This window comes from Carex rostrata, chromosome 11 (assembly GCF_964058835.1).
Source record: "Carex rostrata chromosome 11, lpCarRost1.2, whole genome shotgun sequence".
Classification (NCBI taxonomy): domain Eukaryota; kingdom Viridiplantae; phylum Streptophyta; class Magnoliopsida; order Poales; family Cyperaceae; genus Carex; species Carex rostrata.
Genome location: NC_135928.1, coordinates 11,914,333 through 11,935,412, shown reverse-complemented (window position 1 = coordinate 11,935,412; position 21,080 = coordinate 11,914,333). Strand labels below are relative to the sequence as shown.

At 32.7% G+C, this 21,080-nt stretch overlaps 1 protein-coding gene and 1 long non-coding RNA gene across 6 annotated transcripts; one reads left to right on the top strand and one right to left on the bottom strand.

The window, feature by feature from the left end:
- Positions 1–7,971: 7,971 nt before the first annotated feature.
- On the top strand, positions 7,972–12,505 carry LOC144561663 (uncharacterized). Of its 5 annotated transcripts, none has more exons than XR_013513911.1 (3): positions 7,980–10,806; positions 10,898–11,787; positions 12,108–12,505. It is a non-coding gene; the product is annotated as an uncharacterized LOC144561663 (long non-coding RNA). The 5 variants fall into 5 exon arrangements; XR_013513909.1 differs by having other exon boundaries at positions 7,981–11,433; positions 11,619–11,787; XR_013513908.1 differs by having other exon boundaries at positions 7,981–11,787; positions 12,108–12,281; positions 12,354–12,505.
- Positions 12,506–19,959: 7,454 nt separating this feature from the next.
- On the bottom strand, positions 19,960–20,872 carry LOC144561662 (heavy metal-associated isoprenylated plant protein 27-like). Its single transcript, XM_078310689.1, has 2 exons — positions 20,707–20,872; positions 19,960–20,587 (listed from the first exon to the last, which is right to left on the bottom strand). Exons 1-2 carry the CDS (start codon positions 20,788–20,790, stop codon positions 20,201–20,203), a joined length of 471 nt encoding a protein of 156 aa, XP_078166815.1. The 5' UTR covers positions 20,791–20,872; the 3' UTR covers positions 19,960–20,200.
- Positions 20,873–21,080: the final 208 nt, after the last annotated feature.

Below are 21,080 nucleotides of genomic sequence, written 5' to 3'. Positions count from 1 at the left end.
GATCAATATTTTTGTTAACAAAATTCAAATAATCAATCGAATCGTTCAGCATGATCTTCAAATAAAAATATATTTACAGAGCTAATTTTACATTCTTTTTTTTTATAGGGAAAATTGGTTATTTGCCACTCCAAAACCTTAAAATTTGAAAAATGTCATCCCGAAATTAGAAATTGTAATAATGTCATTCTAAACTTAATTAATTTCTAATTTTGCCATTTATACTGTATTAGTCTTGTTAAAAAAAATAATAACTAAAATACACTTATCAGAAAAACACGAACCCTAGCCTCAGAACCCTTATCCCGTGCTTCTCTCCAAAATCATGAACCAGCAACCACTTCTCTCCAAAATCACGAACTAGCAGCGATGCAGTAACTTTCCCTTTCAAAGAACGACTGAAGGAAGGAGGAGGAGGCGAGATTTTTTAGATTTTTATTGTGGAGGAGGCGATGCAGAAGGAGGAGGAGAACGACTGGAGGAAGGAGGTACGAATTGGATTTTTGTTTTCTGTTTTTTTAATAAAAGGCGATGTATACTGGAGGAGGTCATGTATTTGAAGGGTATATAATCAGAAATACGTATTTCAAAACATTATTTTTCAGTTAATTTTTAATAAAAATAATATAAGAATTGAGTATAAATGGCAAAATTAGAAATTAATGAAGTTTAGAGTGACATTATTACAATTTCTAGTTTCGGGATAGCATTTTTCAAATTTCAAAGTTTTTGGGTGGCAAATAACCAATTTTCCCTTTTTTATAACCTTTTAACTATTTTTTTAGATAGATAGAAAATTACATGATCTAAAAATTTCGAACCATGTGAAGTGGTGATTTCCAACCTATTTAAGAAAAAAAGTTATAAAAGTTATAAAAAATGTAAAATTTGGTCTCGTATATAATTTTTTTTCAAGAGAAAACAACATTGTACAACATACAGATTTTCTTATGAAGTTGTAAAATTATTATATTACGGGTGTTATGGTTATATATGACACTAATTATTTCCTCATTTTATTATTTTTAGGATTTTTATGAAGTTGTTAATAAATAGTGAGCAATTTGTTTAATCTATTTTTTTATTAGAGTCATATTTACATGATTTCGAGGATTATTATAAAATTTGTAGACTAATTTTCTTCTTGCTATTGCCCATCTAGGGCAAATTTTATAAATTACCCTATTTTTTTTAAAATAACAAATAAAAAACTCCTTTAATTTTTTTGACAAAATGTCCTTGTGGCCCCATATTTTCACCTCCTTCTCATTTTTCTTCCTCCCTCCCGTTTACTCCCACTAAAATAGAATTAATAATTGCATTTATTATAAACCAAAATCTGCCATCTTTTTAAATAATTGCATTTATTATAGATTCCCCCTTTTCTTCTCCTTCAAATCTCTTTAATACACAAACTATCAATCAATAATTTTAATAGAACTAGAATATTAATGGAGGTGGAGCTAAACCCCATAATATACATTTTTTTTGAGATAAATTACCTATAGCCCTCTGATTAAATTTGTAAAGTGTTACATAGAAAATCAGCATCAAGTTAAAGATAGAGTCCAACATACAAGCCATGCACAAAGCTAACAAAAAACAGTTATAAGACATTCACATACACAACTAAAAGTCAAGCATAGTGCATGCAAACTCAGAGACATATATACATATACATACATTCCGAGAAACTTAGGAAAAGTATATATATATACCCAACCAACAAAGCTGAATATGTGATCTCCTCAAATTAGCTAAGAGGTGCAACCCATAATATTATATGAAGAGGGACCAAGTTACAACAATTTTTGAGTTACAACAAGTTACAACAACAATTTTCTACATTTTAAAAGTCCAAATCGCCGATCCAAACCGTTAGATGTAATCTCTACAATAAAATGTGCTTGGAAACCAAATTTTATATTTTTTGGAATTTTTTTACTATTTATTAAGATGGGTACAAAATTCAATGGTCTGAATTTGATTAGTTTTTGCACTCATCTTAATAAATAATAAAAAAATTCCAAAAAAATGTAAAATTTGGTCTCCAACCACATTTTATTGTAGAGATCACATCTAACGGTTTGGATCGACGATTTGGACATTGAAAATGTAGAAAATAGTTGTTGTAACTTGATCCCTCATCATATTATATACAACAATTGCCAATAATACGAACATTATGAAAGTACTATTTGTGACATTAATAATTTGATATATAAAATTTCACATGACAAAAAATAAATCATTAGTTTTGTTAATATCACCATGAAAATTATAAATTTTAAAATTCTATAAAAACACATTAAAGTGTCGACTGGAATTTGGTTCAAATTCTCTATATATATGTTAATTTTTCATCTCTTAAAATCAAACGGACTACAAATTTTAGAATGTTAATAAACAAATATTTCTCATGACATAAAACGAAATAAACTAATCTAATTTATTTTCTAGAGAAAGATGAACAACATTGTCGTATATGTCTACGCACAGAGCAAAATGTAAGGAAAAAATTTAGTTAGTATTTATTAATTGGCCTACACACAGCCAGGGGCGAACCCAGTGTAGTCTGGGGGGGGGGGGGGGGGAGATACCCCCCCTGGATTGTCGAAAGTAGTGAAAAAAAATAGATTGAGATTGATTTCGATTTTGCCCCCCCCCCCCCCCCCCCCCCCCCCCCCCAACGCCTGAAAATTAAGTTGCTCTTCTCTGGAGAAAAACGAGTCAAGTTCTTTCTCTTGATTACTGGTGAGAATAAGTCACTATTTCTCTTGAATTTTGTAGTTCTAAAAATTCACTTCTTTAGACGGATTTTCAGATAACAAAGGAGTCCCACATGTCATTGACCCAATAACTATTTCCTGTTATATTTTAATTTTTGGATAGGCTTGGTTTATGGTGAACCCATGTCTTTTTCATATTTTTCATGTTTTGATCTATGTGGTGTGGGTGTTCTCAAAATAAAGGAGTCAAATTAAATGAGGAGTTCAAATTAATTCAAATGGTGGCTCTATGACAGTGGTCCCCACTGGTCGGATTGTCATCTAACACACCCAAATTGCACCCAAATGTGTGTTAAATCTTATAAAATTCATATAAAATCAACCGTGTGGAGGTTTTTCGCGTTCTTCATATCCAAATTCTCAGTATAACACGTAGAACATTATTATAGATTTTATTTTCAATAAAACCAAATTTCATTTTTGTGAATTTCAAAAAATTATATTTTAAGGCATTGAATCGACCCAATAAGCTAATGAGTTTGAACCCAATAAGATATTTGAATCCGATTCCTACCCCACTCTTGCAAAAATCCTACGTCCGACCCTACACACAGAATTGTTCTATGAATATGCAAATGACCTATATATATGTCTACACTAGCATCATGTTTTATATATTTTAATACGAATAATGGACAAAAAAATTACTTCAATTGAAATAAAAAAATTATCAAGGTACTGAAAAGATCTCTAGGTGCTTTGAAGCAGTGCTAATTTTAAGCAAGGAAAACAATGACTATAACAGAATTTGGAAGAGAGAAAAGGAAACATTAATGAGAGGATTTGAAGAACACAGATTTGGATTATAATAAATGCAATTAATCATTCTATCTAGTGGGAGTAAATAAGGAGGAGAAAGGAGAAAGGAGAAAGGAGGAGAGAGGGAAAATGTGAGTTCCAGAAGTATTTTGCCAAAAAAATTAAAGGAGGGGTATTATGTTTGATGTTTTTAACAGGAGAGGTATTTTATAAAATTACCCCCCATCTAGCTTTATAAGAAGCCAGATCAGTGATCATATCCTTTTGACACAATGATTTGATGAAAATTTTATTTATATGTTTTTACTTTCATGCATAGCAATGAATGTCGACCAAGAACTAATCACTATCTTCACTAGTGGAAAATATGGAATCAGGATCGGTTATATACGCATATCAGTATCGGAATACAACCGATCCTGATGAAGGCGATACTGATACTATCAGGATCGGTTTTTTATTTTTTAAAGAACCGATCCAAATAGCAACTATTAGGATTGGTTGTTTATTATAACCGATCTTAATAGCAGTTATCTGGATCGGTTTTTCTTAACGAACCGATCCTAATAGTTATATTCTGGATCGGTTCTTTAAAATAACCGATCCAGATTAATACCTATTAGGATCGGTTCCTTAGGTTAACCGATCCTAATTCATATCCTAATTCTTAAAAAAAAAAAAATTTAGGATTGATTATTTTTTAATAACTGATCCTAAAAGTTTTTTTTTTTTCATATCCTAATTCTTAAAAAAAAAAAAACTTTTAGGATCGGTTATTAAAAAATAACCGATCCTAAAAATTTTTTTTTTTTAGATTTAGGATTGGTTATTTTAAACAACCGATCCTAATAGTAGTAATCTGTATCGGTTATTTAAAATAACCGATCCTGATGTTTTATTGAAGCTAACAAAATATTTTTATTTATTTGACCAGCTTCCATATATATTTTGCTGGCCAGCATCCTAAATTTTTTTTTTTGCACAGTAAGAAGCAATAATCAAATATCATATACACATCCTAAATTAAATATGATACACATCTTAAATTATTACAAAAAATTCATGTTCATACAAAGTTTTGTGAAGCATTACATATTATAACAAGAAATTTAAATAAAAAAAAATTAATTAACAAACATACAAGTGACTAATTGATCTATTTCTTCAATTAACACACATTTATGCAATTAATGTAAAGCACAACAATAAAAAAATCAATAATTACCTCTTTTGCAATCACATCACTTGAGATTAAAAAAGACCCTAAAAACAAAAACAAAGGTAACAATTAGATGGAAAAATATTTTACAATAAAAAATAGAAAAAAAATGTGTTTTTAAAGTATAATAATGAGAAAATTAGATAAAGCTAATACCGTGATAGTTGATCAACCGGATGATTAAGTAACTTGAGCGAGATGTCCTCAAGACTGTAAAAACAATATACAAACACCATTAATTAATTTTTGAAACAATAAAAAAAATTAAAAACTGACACAATTGAGCTGGAGGTGCGAGAGGCTCGGCTTTGAGAGGAAGAGACGGAGAGAAAGAGAGAGAGAGACACGGAGGAGAGGGAGAGACGGAGACAGAGAGAGAGAGACAAAGAGTACTGAGGATTTGAGAGGGAGATACGGAGACACAGAGAGAGACGCTAAGTTGAAAATGAGAGGCGCGAAATGAAAATAAGAAGAACCCTAAGCAGGTTATATAGGGAGTTATCATTATGATCGGTTGTTTATAAAAAACCGACCCTGATACTTTTTTTTAACCAACTTTGAAAAAAAATAGTATTAGGATCGGTTGTTTATAAAAAACCGATCCTAATAGTATCAGGATCGGTTTTTTATAAAAAAACTGATCCTGATACTATATATAAGAAAAATCACTGAGGTAAACTCCACTCATATTGATGGTCTATCAACCATCAAACGGCTACCATTTATTTTCTTTTCTGTTTGGTAATGCATGTACACGGATAAATATTAAGAAAAATGTGAAAAATATAAAAATTATTTATTTGTGTTTGTATGGCCAAATCAACTCTACTATGATCAATTTTGTACAATTTTATTATTATTAATGGCATCAAATTGTTAAATGGAATGCAGACCATTCATTTCTGCATGATCATCCAACGGTGGGTCTGTAATTAAATGACATGTAATAATTTTTAAAATGATCAAGATATAACATGGAACATTAATAACGTAAAAGTGCCGAAGGCCCGACAACTGTAAGTTTTGATCCAACGTAAACTATTTACGGCCATGCGATGTTGCTATATTGTTTTGCTTTGATGAACTAGTAAACGAATCCCGAATTGTATCAAATTTTATAATGGTGAAATTAATATGACATTCTTTCATTTTAACGGTTCTGATCGACCAAATGCTGATGTTCGTATTCGTTTCTTCACAACCCCACACAACAAGGGTTCAAGTCCTATGTATATTATTATATGACACAAGTCATTGACGCATCATGCATGATTGTATAAAAAAATTCAATAGTCAAAATGACATCAAAATGAAATATCAATGTCAAATAATTAATTATATTATCACATAAATTTTAATAATATAAATTACATTAATTTTCATCAAAAAAAATTTATAATTGAACCATATGCCATATACAACAGACATATATATATTCTATTAATCACCACTAATTACATATAACACAAATGCCTAATTACATATACTTCTCAATATTAAAATTACAAACATAAATATTTTAAAATATTGAAAAAAAAACTAATTATAAAATGAAATTTGCTATCTCAATTTTGAAGCTGTCACTGTGCCAATTTGCTTTTAATCTGAACAGAGCATTTTAGACTACATACAGCGCACCACACAAAGTTGGTTCTGCAAAAAAAAAAAAAAAAGTATCAGGATCGGTTTTTTATAAAAAACCGATCCTAATACTATTTTTTTCTTTTTTTTTTGCTTTGCAGAACCAACTTTGAAAAAAAAACGTATTAGAATCGGTTGTTTCAAATAACCGATCCTAATAGTATCAGGATCGGTTTTTTTATAAACAACCGATCCTAATATATGCTAATTAGGATCGGGTGTTTGTTAGAATCGATCCTGATATTATCAGGATCGATTTTTAATAAGAACCGATACTAAAAGTTCATAAATTAGGATCGGTTGACCAAAAAATCCGATCTTATTAGTTTTTAGGATCAGTTTTATTAATAAAAACGATCCAGATAGGTATTAGTATCGGTTGTTTCTTATAGCTGATCCAGATAGGCCGATCCTGATTCCAGTTTTTCCACTAGTGCTTGTATGCACCAATTTATATTTCTTGCAACTGTAAAAAGAACTTGGTGTATACCAATGAATGTGGACCGAACACACTGTTCTCAATTGGTAAGAACCAATATTTTGTTGGTTTCAAAAATGAAATTATGGATGTATATATCAGAACGTTGATGATTCTTCTCAGAAAATTATGTATTTGTTTTAGAAGATTTGAATGCATTTCTAGATTGGAAACATAGATATCTCATTGTCGTTTTCAAAGTTGACAGCATTTGTTGAGAAGTAGAGGAACCATTACATCAAAGGGTTCAATTTTTCAAGATTTGTGATGTATTTTTAACAACCAAAATTATCAATTATCAATAGAATGGCTATAAATCATTGTAGCGTGCAACTAAAAAAAGTAAGTACCTGCAATCATAGAAATTTAAATGTCCTTTGTATCCACATATTTGATTACAATCATGAAAATTAAATAAAGAGAGATTAAGAAAGTAAATTTACTGAGTTGTCATACTACTTCCTGAGAACCAAAGAAGTGAAACTTGGTGGAGACAGTCCAGACAGAGATGCTGAGTAGTTGTCTAGTTGGAGACACGGAGAATGGAGAGTTGGAGACACTTCAATTTTATAGGACTAATCAGAAGGCCCACTGACATAATTGGTTCAAATAGAAATAAATATAATTTTTTTTTAAATTTACATTGAAGCCCTATAACTTTGTATATTATTATTATTATTAAGGAGGGCTTATACATGTAAAACAAATTATATAGTATCGTTTTTATATATTTAATAAAAAAATTGAAACCTTGGGGTGGCTTAGCACCTCCAAGTCCAACCATACTTATGATCTAAACAGTGTAGTCTTCTGAAAGAAAGTTTAGCAAATCAGATGAAATACTTCCATTCTATCTAGGGGAGATACAGTAGACGAAAAATTTCTCTTATTTTGGGCTATATTTGTGCTCATTTTTATGTGATTATTTTCATCTCAGATATTTTACTGGAGGCCCAACATTTGCCGAATAACCCAGCCCAACAATGATGACTGCGTACCTGGCACCTCTTCGATCTTCGTGCTCAATTGAGAACCCTTCCAGTGTTCTCCCTAGTTGCTGTTCAGTGTTCAGGCCTCAGGTTCAATTTTCTTGCTCCTCTTTTGTTCTGTAACTATAACCCTCTTCAACTCGAGATCATTTGAGAAATTGCCATTTAAAAAGGCATAAAATCAGATATTAGTAATTTAGTATGGGTATGATCCGTACCTATACTGTTAATAGTTGACACTGGATTCTGATCAGATAGGCAATAGAGAACTCTAGAAAACCGGTATAAAGTCTGGACTTTGCATGACTTTTAGAGCTGTAAATTACTAATACTGTTGTCTTCAAAATTATAGCATGCCCCTGATGTCATAATTTGGCCAACATTTACACATTTTCTACCAGTGTCAGGGGTGCACGAAAAGCTCGTAACTCATGATTTGATTGAGTTCGATTCGAAAAAAAATTTGGTTCGAAACAAATCAAACCCAATTCGGTTTGAAATTGGTTCGAATCGAACTCGAACTGAGTTTGGCTTGGTTCGAAACTCTTCTTTCTAGGTCTAAACCATGCTTCAATTTCGAACCTGTTCGGTTCAAAACTGGTTTGAATCACACCGAATCAAACTCGAACTCTTCTTTTCAGTTCGAAACCCTGCTTCAACTTCAAACCAGTTCTGTTTGAAATCGGTTCGAAATTTCAAGCCAACATATCAGTAAAGAAGGAACTGACGGGTGTTCGTAAATTTTTTTCTCTGACACCAATATGGTGCTAGAATTACACTCAGAAGAAAATTTTGTTGTAGAATAATTAGGTACCAGGCTGGCACTAAAAAATGTTGTTTGTGGAAAAGCTTTGCAGCTATGGACATTTCCCATACTGGCACTTTAAATTTGTTTCAACCATGGAGATTCCCATTGGTTGGAGGATAATGGTTTCTTTGGTTGATGAGATATGAAATTGTTATTTTGTGAATATGGGCGATATTATTTTTTGTGTAATTGGAATGAACCACAAAAGTGTTACGCTATGAATAGTTGTCATCTTTAATTTCTCATATTGATTGTGACTAAGTGTTGAAGGATTCTATTTGCAACATTAATATTATATTTCGTAAGGGGAATTGAATATAGTAAGAGATAATCATAACGTAATTTCCATGTTGCATCAATGAAATCATTTTTCTTCTTTTGTGAATGGTTTCCAATCAAGAGAATGAGAATAATTCAATTATTTTTTATTTGGTTCTGCTCACAAAAATTCAATTGGAAATCATCTCTATTGAAATTAAACTGAAATCTCACAAAAATTTCATTACAATAAAGGAGTAAGGAAAATAGAGAGCAATTCCTGGCATTCCCATTTCTTTTGAGAGGTTTGCAACTTGCAACCAAGTACTGAGAAAGGAGAAATTGAGAGAAAAATGAGAACAGCAAAAGCTCGCAGGGTCTCATCTCCTGTGCGCTTTTCCTGCCTTAAGGAGGTTTTGTTGTATCAGTAGCAGGCTTGCCCCTTTTGCAATTAGGTTAGAGGTATGAATTTATATCAATCCTGCATAACTATTTGTATTGGATAGAATCTGGAGATCATAATTTTTTCATGCTTAGATCTATCAAGTATTATGTTTTAACACTCAGCTTCCTAGTGATTACAAGGGTAGAGATGTAATTTTATCTTTGAAAGTATATGGTTTAAGTTTTTTAAATTATATGTATTTCTGTTGGCCCAAGTAAAACTTATACGCATGTATCAGCTTTCCTGGATTGTCATGATATACCGTACAAAGTAGTCAAAGTAAATACATTAAGCAAAAAAGAGATCAAGTGGTCTGATTACAAGAAAGTTCTATTTTGGTTGTCAATGGTGACCCGTTGGTTGATTCTTCATGTATGAACTGTTTGTTACATAAGTTTTATACCCTTAACCCTGAAGCTTGGATTTTGCTGCACAAGGATATAATTGTAATATGAGGAGGGATCTAAGGCCAAACTGTTGCATCATTAGTAATTCTTTTACCATTCATCTTACAGCGGTAAGTGATTGGATATGTTACCCAGATCACATATTACTTTTGTATACACAAACTGTTGCATCATTTTGGATTTGATTTTGATAGGCACCAATAGCCATAAAATCAATCGACCAGAATTGCCAAAGTTTTAAAGCTCTTGATGCCATGTGAAGCCAAAAAGTATGTATGCATGTAGTTGAGATGATAGAATAATTTAACTGTTTGAATCTGCTGTTTCAATCTGGAATTAAATTTGGGGAATGGTTTTGGCATTTTACCCTTCTTGTAATATTGGAACTTTCAAAATAAGCTGGTATAGGAGACCAGCTGCTTTTCAGCTTTTATTGGTCTTTTAACTGCCTTTTTTCCTCATAAGGCTATTAAGTAGAACTTAGTTGGTTTCAGCTCTGATATGGGTTGTTTGGATTGCTTTGTTTTGTGCCTGTGGTGTATGTGCGGTGTATCACCTTAACTGGTACAGGGATTGAATAGGACGTATCATCAAGATTTGCGCCCTCCCCCCAAAAATAAAAATAATAATAAATAAATAAATAGAAATCCAGCAACATGGGGACGTGCTGTAAGCTTTACAGCTGTCTCTAAGATCAGGGTGCCTGATACAGTAACAGTATTCCAATCCAATGTCCTTTCATTGGTTGCAACAATATTTTTAAGTTTTGAGATGATTTATTACAATGCCCCATATAAGTACATACAAAAAATTTACAATATGAATGGAGGAAAGGCATCACCTGCAAAAATTGTAATTAATTTCCTAAAATGAAGATCAAAATCCTAATGTATGCCTTCTTTTCTAGCATTAATTTTACTGGCACTGCTCTTTTACATTTGCAGAAATAATCAATATATGAGCAATAGGATTAATCCTGATGATGTTGCTACTAATGAGGAAGAAGCAAAGTGGTGCATGTAGATTTTAACTACAAAATTGGGAATTTGGTTCACGATTGATATTGTGATATTTCATAGCTGAATCTTGTTCTTCAAAATTCAGATGGGTTAATGATCATCCGGTGCACATGCTATCTCCAAATATATATCAAACCACTACCAAGGCTCTCCAATCTTTTGATTCCATCCCTAAATTTGGTAAGTTGGTAGGTCAGCTCAGATCTGACCTTTTAGTCCTTATATTTTATACTGTAAGTTTTCTAAAATTTCAACGAGCTGGTTGTTTGTCTTTTAAGAATTTTTTTTATATTGTTGTTCTTTATATAAATATATATGATCCAATAAATCTCAAAGACAACTGAATTGGATAGGTTCGTAATGCTAAAATATTGGGTTAACTTGACCTGACCCAGCCATTACATTACTTGTACAATTGGTGCTCATTTCTTGGCCTGCTGGCGGCTGAGATGCTCAGAACTTAGCCTTTTCTTTATAAAAGATTTTGCCCTGATATAAATTTAACTCGGCCTGATCCAATTCATTATTGCTATGCATTAGCTGTATCGTCTGTCTCAAATAGGTACTGGTTCAGCACCGATACATCTGATGTATTTCTTCCCCTGCTGGTTGAGTCGGATGGTCAGCATAATGTTCTTTTTTTTTTAAAAAAACTTTACTGGCATTATAAGGATCTGACTGTTTTAAGCTTGCAAAATCCCAAATTACCTCGTTTACTTTTTACCATGTAAGATGAAAATATTCCAGGTATCCCAAAAGACGAGTAATGAAGAGCACCTTTAATAAGTTCTTCCCTTTTTACGAAGAGAACTTTAGCTTTAATGTAAAGTTTGTGGCAATATATATGGGTGCAGCTACAATGTATATGGTGTTCAAAAAGTTGAAGAAGAAATGCAATATCACTGACGAGCGGGCTGCCTTGTATGATGCTGCCAATACTGGGACTGAAGCTCATAAAAGGAAGAGATTATTTGGGTACCTTTATTCTTTTATCTTTCTTTTTCTTTTTTCTCTTTTCTTGTTGCTGTTTTTTTGAGATTCTTTGTTGTTATTATATGTTTGTGGATTCTTGGTAGGAATGTGGATTAAAAACTAAGGTTTTGCAAATAGTAGTCATTGAAGCTGTGGTTTTTTTTTTAAGGTTGGGTAGGGAGGAGTTCAACTAGGTACCGGTGCTTTGTGGCAAATTTTGTATTAATCTTTAGCAATCAAATTGTCTAGTTTCTGGATTTATTTCCGTAATATTTTTTAAAATAACAAATCTAAATATAACATATGAACTTGTGCCAATGCAGTCAGAGGCGAAGATGCGCACTTAAGGCGCATGAACCATAAATGAAAAGCGACATATGACCAACCTCACCTTGCTTTTCCGCTTAAGTGCACAAAGCACTCTCGTCTGACTGTGAATTGGATGTGACAATCTCCTAGTTGGCATGCGGCATCTGAGAAGCAATCCAGTGATTCCAGTGGCAAGTTCTTGATTTGTTATTAATTGACCACTAGTTGTTTTTGTAACAATTTGGCAGTTACCAAGTGAGAATTTAGTAGTTATTAAGTGATAACATGGTAGTTGTTAACTGAGAACCTACGGGATTATTAGGTTATTTAGATGAATATTTGCTAGTTACAGTATGACAATATGTTAGTTATTAACCTCAAACCATGATCTATTAAATGTTAACCTAATGCATACCAAAAGTTTACCAACTAGGCACTGTGATTGCTAATTATCAAGAACTAAACATATCTTTTATACAACAACATGCAAGTTCTGATATATTTAAATTACCTATATCTACTAAGCATTTAAAGATAAATTCACTATTTTGTAGAAGAAAATTTTGTATGTATAAATGCATTTGCATTGTTTTGGCTCAACTTGCATCTTGGAGAAATATACCTGGACAATTTCTACATACATCTTTCTTTTACTTACATTATATATTTACATTATATTTTCTACATACATCTTTCTTTTACTTACATTATATATTCGACAAGTTCAGTATTTGTTAGGCCTGCAATATTAGTGACAAGTTAAGGATGTTATAAACACAGTTGCATTTGAGACCTTGAGGCAAGGACCAACTAGGCAGTTATGAGGAAGCAGACCTGGACATGTTTCCATTCTACGGCTGCTTTTGGATGAATCGTGGGATTAGCAAGGTTAGTGTCTAACTTAAGAGTTCGGAATAGCCGCTAATCCAACTTTTTGTTGGAATAACGGTAGTGGTATAGCTAGGATTTTTATCAGGGGTAGACAAAAAAAATATTGGTACGACTAGCGTGTTGTGGATTATTGTGAATTAACTAATTCAGACTGTAGGTTAGGCAGTAGTCCAATAATAGTTTTTCAAAATCCAGAGGTAGGAGTTGCCTATCTCTAATTCAATGTAGCTCCGCCACTGAATAGCAGAATAGCCGCCAACCCAAAGAAATCCCAAACATAGAGAGTTGGTTCCAAACACATGGAATAGAGTTTTTCCATGTGTAGCCAGGAAGATGAATGTTACAGAACACCATGTGTAGCCATGTGTAGCCATGGAATAGAGCTTTGGCAATGATTTAATTATAGTACAAGGCGATTTTTTCCATTGTCCATGAATAGCGGGTTTCTTAATTATTTTCTTTCCCATTTCTTTGTAATATTCCTGAGCCAAGCTTGGTACCTTACTGCCTCTTTGCACAACAATAACGAAAAAGATTGTAATTTTTTTAAAGTTTGTTGAAGTAGAGGAGAATAAGAGCATGTGGTATTTGATCTCGACTTATTTAAAGGGACATGTCCTTGCTTGAAATCATTTTAAGTGCATCATGGGCTCTTTCTTTTTTTCCTTTTTTTTTTCTTTTGTAAAGGTGGTTCCGAGCTGAACTTGTCAGATCCAGTATTTGGTGCCGAAATTTTTATTAATAGAAAATTAATTAAATAAATATCGATAATGGAGAACGAATCTAAGTTTTTTTGAGATATAGATAAAATATGATAGTTTAAGACATTATAGACTATCATGGTCTAATTAGCCGTAACTCTCCGCATTTGCAATTAGTAATTAACTAAAAAGGCAAAAAAATAAAATAACCCAAAAAAAAAAATTGCTGGACGTGATTGTTAAAGTGGGAAAAGGTAGAAAGTGGGACAGGTAAAAAGGAAAGAGAAAGGAAGAAAGTGATTGCGCATCCAACAATTTTTTTAGTTAAAAGTGGCTGGACGTGATATTCTTATCACGTTCAGTAATTTTTTTAATTAATTAATAAGTGTAGTAATTAATTTATTGCTAATTAGACCGTCATATTCTATAACATTTAAAATATTTTTTCAATATTTCCAAAAAATTAAGATTTTTATCTAATTAATTTTCTATTAATAAAAATTTTGAATATTTGTTGTGCTAAGGCTTAATATACGGCCATTTTTATTAATACCCCAAAAGAAAAAAATAATTTTAAAAATAACACCGCATTCTATTTTTTTTCAAAAATGACCTAATTGCCTGGCCCACGGGCGGTCTCCTAGGGGACCAAACCGCCCCTCCCACGGGTGGTCTTTTTTTTTTTTTTTTTTTTTTTTAGAGATCTGAGTATTTTGATTTAAATAATTTTGTGAAGAAAAAGTTTTATTGTCTAAAGTGTATGCCAAAAAAATAAGACATTTGATAAATTTATGAAGTGATGCCGTAACTCTTTATAACTTTGATTTTATTTGTCAGTTAGATATCACAAGTCTAAATATAACACTAATGAAGGACTTGGCCTTTATTCAAAAATTTTCAAGCTTTGACAGCTTGTTGATCTTTTTCTCTTTTTTCGGTTTTTATAATATATGTATAATATATACATATATACAATATACATATATGTTAGTTTATAATAATCTAGAAGTCAATAATACAATAATTTATCATAAAACTTTGTTCATTAATTGAATGTTTATTTATATATCATTTTGTTGCCTTGAGTATTATTGAATTTATGGATCATTTCGAGTTCATGACTGAAATTGTGAAACTCCATAATATAGATGATATATACTCTTAAAAAGTCACTGACCAAGGTAATTAGCAGGAACACTAATTACCGCGATAAAGTTAGTATGTGGATTAAAAGATGGTTAAGTTTTACAAACCACCTGACACGAGATGTCATTTTAATCACATAGATACATGTTCTAGGAACATGGCATTTGACAGACCCCGAATGAAACATTAAATAGAATTGTGTTCGTGTCATTTATGTTTTCATTCAGTGTCAGGTTCTACAGTATGAGGTATTTATCATTCCCACTGAGAAATATGTATGTGTGATTGTTATCTAACGCTGTCCGTAAAAAGCAGTCATAACGGTAGTTTTTCCATATGTATAGCTTAGCTGAGGAAGTGATAGTTTACCAAGAATACTATTTGTCTCTCGTATTTTATACGAGCTATAGCATCACTGGGCCCCTTGATAGAGTGATTATCTGCTAGCGGTATAATTACAAGAGTAATTATATTTGATAATCTGCTCAAGATCAAGAAAAGATTCAGTTAGCAAGGATGACACACATCTACCTTGAAACTAATCTGATAGCTATGAGACAGAAGAACATACACAAGTAAATAGTTTACTGGATCGTGATATTGTACAATACAGCATCATCTGTGTAATTTGATGGTCATGATGTATACTGCCAGATACCGCTCATGATTATAGAAGTTAAAACAGTTTTAACTCTATTTACCAACATAACACAGATCCTATTGGGTCACGCCATATAGGAGTTAATCGGAGAATCTTATTGTGATTGATTATAAATTGGTTATGATCAATAGTAAGATGGTTATAATTAAATTATAAATGTTATGTAAAAATAACAAGCAAAAACATTGGTTAATTTATAAACGTGTGTGACACATTGTATAAAAGTTAACCGGTTAATTTATAAATGTGTAGGACACATTGTATAAATTACCGAAACAACAACCGCAAGAAATATAATTGTTCAGAATAATTATACGAATATTATTTGTATTCGGGCCGAGAGCATTCGGGTCTTTTCAGATTCGTCCTTATCCGCATGACACGTCATCGATCCTATCCAGATGACACGTCATCGATCCTATCCAGATGACACGTCATCAATCCTATCCACATGACACCTCACCCCCCTAGGTGGCATGCCTTGTCATAGGGGTATTTTGGTCTTTTCACACCATTTTAGAGGCTATAAATAGAGGGGTGCATGGAGAGAATAAAATACTAATTCATTCATATCGTTTCGTATCGAAACGAATCGGTATTTTCTCTCTTTCTCGGTTTCTCTTCCAAATAGTGTTTCGGTTGAGAAAAGAAAGTTATACGTAATTGACGTATAATCTTGCGGGTTGTTGTGAAGTATATTTACGGGATTGATGAATAGTGTTTTCTCGAATTTCGCGGTATGTCAGTTTTGCTTATTTGTGAAACTGAGTAGCTGAAAATTCGTGTTTACGGATTTTCGTCTTTTTCTCTGTGAATAGTGTTTTTCCCGAATTCCGCGGTTTATAGTATTTCTGGCAAAAGAAATAAACCGCTCTCCGGTTAGTCCTGGTGGATAACCGATAGAGGCACCATACGTTTGGTGCTCCGAGGAAAATCATTCCCGTGATGTAGCTCTACTCGCTCGGTCTGCATTCCAACTGTGATTTGGAAACAAGGTATAAATATGTTATATTAATCTATTTGATTGGTAAGTAGATTAAAGTTTTAGAAATCAATCATGGAGTAGATCTGTAAAAAGGATTAAATTGGGTTTTGATGCCAAAGGAATACTGAAGGTGGACCGCCTTGGAAAGTTTCCTGACATACCCCGTTTAATCCTGAGCTTAAGTTGGCCGTAGAAATTTTTGTTCTACGGTCATTCTGCAGCTTAAGCCTAAACGGGTTTTGGTTACCCCGAAACCTAACAATATATACATATATACATATACATATATACATATAGATCTGTAAAAAGGATTAAATTGGGTTTTGATGCCAAAGGAATACTGAAGGTGGACCGCCTTGGAAAGTTTCCTGACATACCCCGTTTAATCCTGAGCTTAAGTTGGCCGTAGAAATTTTTGTTCTACGGTCATTCTGCAGCTTAAGCCTAAACGGGTTTTGGTTACCCCGAAACCTAACAATATATACATATATACATATACATATATACATATACACATGTACACATGTACACATGTATACATACATACATACATACATACATACATACATACATACATACATATACATATATACATACACATATACACATACACATATACATATACACAGAAAAATGTAAAATTTGGTCTCCAAGCACATATTAATATGGAGAACAAGATGAACGGTTCATATCGACTTTTTGAATTTTGAAATTTCAAATTTGAACCGTGTGTATTTCGACCCATATGCTACCGAAAGCACATTAGCCTATCTCTATTATATATATAATATACATATATATACATGTATTATATTATATATACTAATATACATATTTATACATACATGTAGAGTAAGGCTACGCTACTTCGCGAATTAAACGGGGTGTTTTAATTCACGCTCATATCTCTATTTTCGAAGTCCAAATAGCCGATCCAAACCGTTAGATGTTTAATCTATATTAAAATGTGCTTGGAGACCAAATTTTACATTTTTTTTGAATTTTTTTACTATTTATTAAGATGGTTTGAAAATCGCTGTTTTTAATGCCTATCGTCGTACGAAAACTTAAACTGAGTTTTTGAGGCACTAAACGACGTTTTTTCGAAATTCTAATGCTTTCGATACAACAATGCCTAAGATTTTTTTCAAGCAAAATCGGATTCGTCTCGTCCTCCCCTTTTCGAAAAGTGCTCGTACGCCCAAATCTGACTTTCCTAGCCAAAGTTATGGATGTTTAAAGTTTTTTCGAAAGTTGAACTTTGAAAATTCATAACTAACTGTAGAAAAATCCAAATAAATTAAAATTTGTGTCAATTCTGTGTATTTTTGAATGCTCTACCTGTTGGTGCACTTATTTTTTCAGTTTGATCCCTGTATCAATCCAGACTTGCTGATTTACCAGCAGTGGTCAGTCTAGGGTGCTTTGTTCATGGACAGAGATCTAATTTGAGTTTGAACATATTTTAGTAGCTCTAAACTACTGTTTTAGTACCATAAAGAGTTACGACATCACTTCATAAATTTATCAAATGTCTTATTTTTTGTATATATGTATATGTGTATATGTATATGTATATGTATATATGGGAATATGCTAGCATGCTATGCATAGCATAGAGGGCCTCCATGCAACGGCTCAATATTCGATTTTTTAAAATCCTAACGGTCGATCCGAACCGTTCATCTTGTTCTCCATATTAATATGTGTTTGGTTTTTCAAATTTTATATTTTTTGGAATTTTTTTACTATTTTTTTAGATTTATTGAAAATCGCTGTTTTCAGCAAATCTGGACCATAACAAAAACAACGATTTTCAATAAATCTAAAGAAATAGTAAAAAAAATTCCAAAAAATGTAAAATTTGGTCTCCAAACACATATTAATATGGAGAACAAGATTAACAGTTCGGATCGACCGTTAGGATTTTGAAAACTCGAAATCTGAGTCGTTGCACGGAGGGGCTCTATGCTATGCATAACATGCTAGCATATTCATGTATATATGTATGTATGTATGTATGTATGTATGTATGTATGTATGTATGTATGTATGTATATGTGTATATGTGTATATGTAGATGTGTATATGTATATGTGTATATGTATATATGTATATGTATATGTATATGTAGGTTGTGGCTAATTTGCTGCCGGCAGCATTTCTGCCGGCGGTGCTGCCACTGTTTTTTCTATTTTTTGATGTTCAAACGACAAATCTAAACCGTTAGATGTTTAATCTATATTATAATCTACTTGGAGACCAAATTTTACATTTTTTGGAATTTTTTTACTATATATTAAGCTGGTTTGAAAACCGCTGATTTCAATGCTGCAGAAATTTATTGAAATCAGCGATTTTCAAACCAGCTTAATATATAGTAAAAAAATTCCAAAAAATGTAAAATTTGGTCTCCAAGTAGATTATAATATAGATTAAACATCTAACGGTTTGGATTTGTTGTTTGGACATCACACGGCTAAATATAGCCCCGGCAGCACCTCTGCCGAAATGCTGCCAGCAGCAATTTAGACAGACCCTGTATATGTATATATGTATATATTATACATATATTGTAAAAACTGGAAAAAGAGAAAAAGATCAACAAGCTGTCAGAGCTTGAAATTTTTTGAATAAAGGCCAGGTCCTTCATTAGTGTTATATTTAGACTTGTGATATCTAACTGACAAATAAAATCAAAGTTATAAAGAGTTACGACATCACTTCATAAATTTATCAAATGTCTTATTTTTTTTGGCATACACTCTAAACAAGAAAACTTTTTCTTCACAAAATTATTTAAATCAAAATACTCAGATATCTAAAAAAAAAAAAAAAACAAGAAGAAGACCGCCCGTGGGAGGGGCGGTTTGGTCCCCTAGGAGACCGCCCGTGGGGGGGTGGGTGGGGGGGGGGGGGGGGGGGGGGGGGGGGGTTGGTCTCTTAGGAAACCGCCCGTGGGCCAGACGGTTAGATTATTTTTGAAAAAAAATATAGAATGCGAGATTATTTTTAAAATTAACTTTTTCTTTTGAAATATTAATAAAAATGGCCGCTTAATATACAACTACAACCCAGATATCAACTACTATGGTGGGAAAATACAAAAATTGGTGACTGGTACAACGCAATGGAGAATGCTGTAGGGCATCCATCGAGGACCAACACCTAGCATGCGAGTTGATTCCTTGCTGTTTATTATTTCTTTATTTTTAGAGGTATGAAAATAATTCTTTTTTTCTTTTTTTGTTCATTATGCTTGTATCAATTTTGTTCCTGTAGTGGTTGATCCATATGTGTTGCTTGTTTTAATTTGTTATAATGCAAACGGATTATTTCTGGCAACACTGTAAATTAAATCCTTTCTACAAGATCACATTATTTTCTGCCCAAAATTTTTAAACAATATCCGCCTGATTAAATATTATGATTAAAACTGAATTTCGTCTACAAGGAACGAAAACCATTAACCAAACACCTAATTAACCGCAAAACTTGATACTATTTTACAGAATAACAATACTTGCTCGAAACCTTCTTCGATGTAATCTACAAAGATATTCTTACAAAAAAAAAAATCCTTGGATAAACCTTACGATTGCGATTGAAATTGAATTTTGTCTACAAACGAAAAATCTTGAAAGAACTATTTTGTAGAAAGCAAATAATATTTGCTACAATCATTCTATTAATCGACACAAGACTTTGATCCAACAAATCTCATCACATGACCACACAAGCATTAGGATTGTCATCACTAAATGCATTGGTGTACTTCTGTTCAAGCGAACTTGCCCGAGCTAGCGGTGCTGCATTGGGATTGGCCATGACATTCCTCACATAACCTGGTGGCGCCTTCTTATCGTATGCACCAGGTGCATAAGGGTGTGCCACCGTGTCGTATGGTACATACGGCCATGGCTCCACCCTTTTGCCTGTCTTCCATGCAACTCTTCTCATTACTTTTGACGGCTCGACGTACCCGGTCACCGTAATTTTGCTTTGCTTTGGCAGTATCTCAATTGTATTAATCCCTCTCATGCCTTCCAGTGATTTCTTGATTTTTCTCTCACAACCTTCACAATCTATTTTCACCTTCATCTCCACTGTCTGTCATAAAAAATTGCAAACCTCAATTAGTTTAGTTGCTAAACAAGCACTTATTCAATGAAAAAATATATATATATGCTCCTAAATGGCTAATTCAAAAAATTGTAAGTGTGGTATACCTGTAGCTGCTTGCGCCTATTCAGCCTGTGACTGCGTGAATGTGAAACAGAGCAGCATTCCGACATGAAATCTAAAACACCCATTTCGTTTTATTTTCTCTCTGTTTTTCGTCTCTATTCAAACTAATTTTCTCTGTTTCTCTTTCTTCTGCTAATAATAAATGTCGAAGATGGATTTGTGAAGATTGATGGGAAACAGGGGGGGTCTTATAGAACCACGGTAGATAGAGCTGTCCAGTAGGAAAACGCCACGTGGTCAACGAGTCACAGTCCAGGTCTTTTGAATTCATACGAGTGCGTATCCTCTGAGATATCTCAACTTTTGCGTGACCGATGTGTCCGGTGCCTATTCGGGGGTGATGTGGGGTCCGTGT